At 43.7% G+C, this 6000-nt stretch overlaps 1 protein-coding gene across 3 annotated transcripts in view; it reads left to right on the top strand.

The window, feature by feature from the left end:
• Nucleotides 1-3716: 3716 nt before the first annotated feature.
• The window catches only part of KNDC1 (kinase non-catalytic C-lobe domain containing 1), a 58055-nt gene continuing 55771 nt past the window's right edge, over nt 3717-6000 (top strand). Inside the window, exon 1 of one of the 3 annotated variants that reach the window (XR_004498105.1) lies at nt 3717-3921. Coding sequence is in view for 2 of the 3 variants with exons in the window: in XM_015633523.3 (XP_015489009.1) it covers nt 3820-3921 (102 nt within the window). In the remaining variant the exon portion in view is untranslated. The remainder of the gene's footprint in view (nt 3922-6000) is intronic. The other 2 variants (XM_015633523.3, XM_033515622.1) reach the window with 2 other exon arrangements.

The following is a 6000-nucleotide window of genomic DNA, read 5'->3' as shown; positions in this document are numbered from 1 at the left end:
TTAGAAAAAATACTAGTGCTAGCATGATTGAGGCTGTTGAATAGTTTCTATTGGAAACAAATGAACAACTAGACCAGGCCCTCTCAACCTGAAAAGATAAAACTAGGGGAGATATGAAATCTCTACAGTATATTAGAAAGATGACAAATAAAGAATCTATTCACCACCTTTTTAAGTACAAGAAGTTAGGGGGCTCACACAAACAAAGAATTTACTTTATGTGTGGGTCAGCAGAGCAATTTTGTAATTATGGTAGATAGTAAACCCATTCAGACTCAAAAAGTGAATGAGCAAATTCACTAAAGAAAAATAATCCAGTGTCTCTTGAACCAACAGACACTACCACTGCCTTAGGGACTATCTGAACTGTGATGCTCTGGAGGCTCTGGGAACATTGTACATTACTACCTCATTCCTGTACTCTTCTCTTGACATCTGCTATCAGCTGCTGTCAGAGACAGAAATCAAGTCAGCTGCTTCACTGCAAACGTTCCTTATGTGAAAATTATAAACTTCCCTAACTGGAATGCATTTCCTATAAATTTGATACAGTTTAAGGGGAGCATGCTAAAACTGGGATAGCTAAAATCAGGTGTATTTGATCCATTTGCTCCACATCGTCTGTGATCATACAGTCTAAACTACGAAGCTCCATGTGGATTTAATGACCTTTTGGTCAAGAGTTTTCCAATGTATAATATCTACACTATATCTGGAGTTTGTCTTTGCTTATCTTTCCATCTCTAATCTAGTATTAAGAAGTCAAGATCTCTAATCATTGTGATTCCTGGTGTAATTATTGCTAAAGACATCTCAGTTCATATTCAAAACATGATCACAGCTAAGTGAAATCTCTCTCTGGTACTTTCATAGTAAAACCTGTCCCAAATATCCTTTAACAAAACAATTTTAATCACAGTATATTAATTTAATCTATGCCAAAAATCCTTACTTCTTTTCCAGTTATAGACTACTATTAGTGTAAAATACTGTTTTTATTTTTGAGAACACTCACCTACAAGAAGCTGATTTGTCTTCTATATATTTGTGTTTAATATGATACTCACCTGCATATTCAGTCAACCTCAGACCCAGAAGCAAATTTCAGTAGACATATATCCATCAAAATGCCTTTCAAAAAAATTAAAGATCTCCTAGGAACTTACACTTCCTTAAGCAATATTGTGGGAAAAAAGAATGGAAAATATGATTTCAGACAGACAGCTTAATCTACATGTGGGGTATTTTTATAATGCTGAACTGTGTAGTGTAGCATGTCCTCCAACAACTCCCATGGGACTAACTGCAGAAATTAATAAGAATAAATATTCAAGCCTGAGAATTGTCAAGTGTATGTATCAAACAAGTTGCAATGTTTTTCCTGACAGTTGCCTCAGCTGTGAGAAAAGCAAAACAACACTATTGTTGAGAGCAAAGGCTTAGCTATTTCTGGAAAAAAATATACCAAACCATGTTAGTTCCAGGGTCTGTTCTGTCCAACCATCATGGCATTTGCATTAAGGCTAAGTCCACTACAAATTTTTGTTTACAGAGCAATGCTGTTTTTGTTTCATTTGTTTTCCATTTTGTACATATTCCACTTGATATAAACAGCTCTTCAATAGAATGAATAAGTTAACCAGAGCAACCTCAAGATAGGTCTGAAGCATCCTGAATCACTTGAAGACAGTCAGTCAGGCACTTAGTCTGACAAAATCTACCTAAGCCTAGATTCAATAAATAAAAAATGCAGGTCCAAATAATGCAGGGTAGGTGTCTGAACCCGAGCCTGCTAACCTCGCAGGGAAAATGCTCTACCACTCAATTACTAGAAAGAGAATTTTTTAGTCAACAAAAAATACTGATGCTTTCAAAATTAGCATGTGAATTTCTGTGCAACTTCCACAGGTTTACCTTAAACAATCTTTTTGCAGAAGTATTTGTGAATACCCAAGTGGTGATTGCAGTGGAGTGCTATCTAAGATATATTGATGGGTGAGTGTAGATATTAGGCCTGATTTAGACACCGGAGAAACTTTTCCTGGTTTTTTGGGGGGTTTTTGGTGGGTTTTTTTGTAACGTTCTTGACTACAGTCCACAAAAGTCCAGAATTCTTGGGTTCTTCTTCTTGGATAGATTGTGCTGCCTGAGAAAAATATTTTGCCAAAAATGCTGGTAAACAACAAGTTAAGAAACATTTTATAATGACTCTTACTAGATTCATGTTGGACTTTTTTTTCAGAAGTACCAGGCACTCACTGTTTGCCATCCTTCAACACTTGTTCACAAAAGCCTGAGTTACCAGATTGTAAGTACATATATTTTTCATATAATTTTGGTTCAAAAATGTTAGTAAGAAAACAGCATGTATATGAAAGACTGCAATCTGTCTGAGTTTGGCTTTTATGTCAGCACCATGCCATGACTGTGGAATGTATCCAAATAACATTTAATTGGGAGAAATCTTACAACTGAAAGATGACTTTTATGGGGCAGTTAATCAACGTACCTTTGTTTACTTCACAGTGTTTGTTAATGTATATTTTAATAGAATAGTAATCTTTTCCATAGAATACTATACACAAAAAAAAACCCAAACCAACAAAACTTTTGCTTTGCTTGATGCACTATGCACAGATTAATTAACATACTTCATTTTGACATAGAATTACAGATATAAAGGATAACAGAATAATGAAATTGGCACCATTATTTTCCAGTAGCTCTAAAATTTAATTACAAGAGAAAAGACTATTCTCTCCATCCACCATGCTTTTACAATGGAGATAAAAGATTGTGATGAGGCTTAAAGTTAAATCAAGAGACGCCTGCCCGGGGGTTACTTGTCCATTACTGAATGCCGACTCCCATTCCCAGGTTACAGCCTGTTTACTCAAAACAATCTGAGCTTTCCAATGGGGTTTACTTGAATTAAAAACTGCCTTCTGTGGGTAGTGGTTTTGAAGGAATCCTTGATCCTGAACCTTCGATTTCAAGGGGAGTCTTAATGAAGTTACTTGAGGCACCCTAAGCCCCGTGGATAGCAAAAATGGGCCGAGGCCAATGAACGTAAAGCTGGTGACAGCGCCTTGGTTTTTGTTTGTGGTTGTTATGGCTCGAACTGCGTCAAGAGTTATGGCATGAGCGTGCAAATACTTGGCCACCTGTGTTAATTCTGAACTCCGGTTTATCCGTAAATCCAGCGTTTTGGAGAGCCGGTGGCGGTAACGGGAGCCCGAGGGCTCGGCCAGGCAGGGCGGGGATCATCGGCCGCGGCACAGCGCCGGTCCCACTCGGGCACCCTCTCACCAGCCCTCCCTCCCCGCCGCTCCCGTTCGCAGAACGCAGCCGAGAGGGGACCGGCCCCGGCTCCCGCGGGGCCCCGGCGGCCGCAGCTCGCACTGCGGCGGGCACGCTCCTCAGGGCGCAGGGCCGCGGCACGGCCGCCCCACGGCGGCGAGCGGGGGCCGCGGGGCGCAGGGCACGGGGCGCGGCCGGCCGGCGGTGCCGCCGGGGGCGCGGAGGGGGCGGGCGGCGCCGCAGGAGGGCGGGAGCCGCCGCAGTGAGGCCGCGCGGGGAGGCGGCGGCCGTTGCCATGGCAGCGCTGCCCCGGGCCCGGGCCTGAGCAGAGGGGCGGGGGCGCCCCGGGCCGGGCCCGGCAGGGGAGGGGGTTAAAGCGGGCGGGCGGCGCCGCGGGGGTCGCCGCCGGGGGCAGCCTGCGGGCGGGTGTGAGGATGAGCCGCGGCGGGGGCCGAGGGCCGTGCTCCGAGCGCACAGGGAGGCTGCGGAGGTGAAGCCTCTGCTCCCTCGCCGGGCGGGATGGACACTCTTGGCGCTGCAGAGGACGTGTTTTATGAGGAGGAGGAGGAGGAGGTGAACTGCTACGACTTTGAGCCTCTGCCGACGCTGCTGGAGGATGAGGTGAGTGAGGCAGGTGCGGGCATGGAGCCGCCGCCCTTGCGCTCACCTGTAGTGTAGCGGCCTCAGGGGCCGCCCGCGGGAGGCGGCCGGGCCGGGGGTGCGCCCGCCCCCGAGAGCGGCCAGGCCGCGGCCCCAGCACCGCTCGCTTTCCGTGTGTGCTCCGGCCGCTCCTCGCTGCCTCCTGCCCCGCGGTACCAGCCACCAACTTGGGCTTAGCCCGTTCCTGTGGACCTTCGCCTCACAACAGCAAAGTCATGGTCCTCGAGTGCGGGGTGTCTCGTCACTGCTGTCATAGCCGTGGGTTAATGCTGCAGTCGGCAAGTACGTGTCCTTGTCGCACCCGATCAAGGGAGTTTTACATGGGCAAAACAGTTTCCCGAGGCTGCCAAACACTTTTTTTTTTTTCGTATGACCGTATATTGGTGCCCTGTGCTAAAAGGCCTTTGACACTGGGAAATAAGAACCAAACTATCAAACTGTTAAATCTGTGTGATTTAGTTGTTGTGCCAAATAACCTGTAGCTAAACCCAGTTCTTGTCATCACATCCGTCTGCTTCTATTATTGGTTTTGCCCTTGCTTTTTGTTGTTGTTGCTCATCTTTATATCTTTTCATGTGAAGTATGTTTCTTACTCCTTTGTGAATGTTTGAAGAGTTTTTCCTTTTTTAAGTAAAGGTTTGGTGAGCCATATGTGAGCTGGTCATTCCTTGAACAAAATCTTGCAAACTTTCGAACTTACTATGTCAAGAATCCATATTGAATCGGGAGTTAAATGCAAGTTTGAAAACGCAAAGCTCTTTTGAGTTTTTCTAAGTCACCCAATGGATTGTCAGTTTGGCTCTTCCACTGCCTGTAGTGTTCAATTGCTGTAGGCCCTTTCAGAGTGGTCCATGCAAAATCTAGGAGGAAGGTGGTAATGGCCTTATTTTTTACATGTTGACTTAAATACTTTGAGTATTTTCTCAGAATGGAGAAGGCTAAGGGTCAACTTTTCTATACAAGGAAGATTGGGGCCCAATTTTCATGCCTGCTTAGTGTATACTTTGTGTCAACAAACAAGTCCCGTCTGTTTAATTATTACAGAAACATAAAGAGTTTCCATATTTTTCTTGGGAGAATGAGCATGACCTATCACCTGGTGATTAGATAAGTTAATGAAAAGAGCTGTTTTGAAGAGTATTCAGGGAGCTTACTAAGGTAATCCAGTGTTTTTCTTCAGATGTGATGAATGTAATGGATGGCATTTGCCACATTGTCTGTGATTCTGGAATAGATTGATTTGAAGGTTGTGTGAATTATCATGGCAAAAAGGTGTCAGAAGGCTGTGAGTGCTGTTGTACTGAACTCTGAGTTGCTTAGTCATTTAGTGGAGTCTGCTCTTCTCATTGCTTTACCAAGTATAAAGAATTATGTTGGTGTCTGATGCAGGTGGTTTTTTGCCAATATGTGAAGCAGGAATCTGCCTGAGCTGAAGAGTAGAAAATGCTAAGGATAAGGGTGTGTTTCAATTTCTTCTCTTTACTAGAACTTTCTTCATTTTATACTCCTTAATATTCAGTTTCAAAAATTTTAAGAAATGGCTTGTGCCCACTTAATTTTTTTATTTCTACTCTCTGTTAATTATCTCTGCTTAATTATATGCTCCTGAACTGTTTTGTACTTGCTGAAGAAAATAAAAGGGAAAGCTGAAAACTAAAGTGAGCAGTTAAGCATGATTGCCTGACAGGTTTACTTTTTGTAGTTCTTAGTGTTAAAACCAGACACTTTCAAATTAAAACCAGACATGAGTGTCTTTTGCTGAAAGAGACAAAAAAAGAGGCATCAGTATCTCTGATATTTACCACAGTTGAATGAAACAACTTCCAGTGGTCCACAGTACTGAAGCAGCTGCCCATCAAAAGCTTCAGCTTGCCACAACTTCCTGTGTTCCAGTATTAAAATGATGGTTTTTTCTGCAGTGGTAACTTTTGGTCTGTGTTGCTTTGGTGATACAAGCTAGTCAAGTGCAAGTCTCAGTGTTTTCAATGCTTCCTTCTCTACAAAGGCCTTGCTTAGCTGCAAATAGCAGCTTTAATAACT

Source organism: Parus major, chromosome 6, assembly GCF_001522545.3.
Source record: "Parus major isolate Abel chromosome 6, Parus_major1.1, whole genome shotgun sequence".
Lineage (NCBI taxonomy): Eukaryota > Metazoa > Chordata > Aves > Passeriformes > Paridae > Parus > Parus major.
Note: the sequence above shows the minus strand (reverse complement) of the source record. Positions and strands in the feature narration are given on the sequence as shown.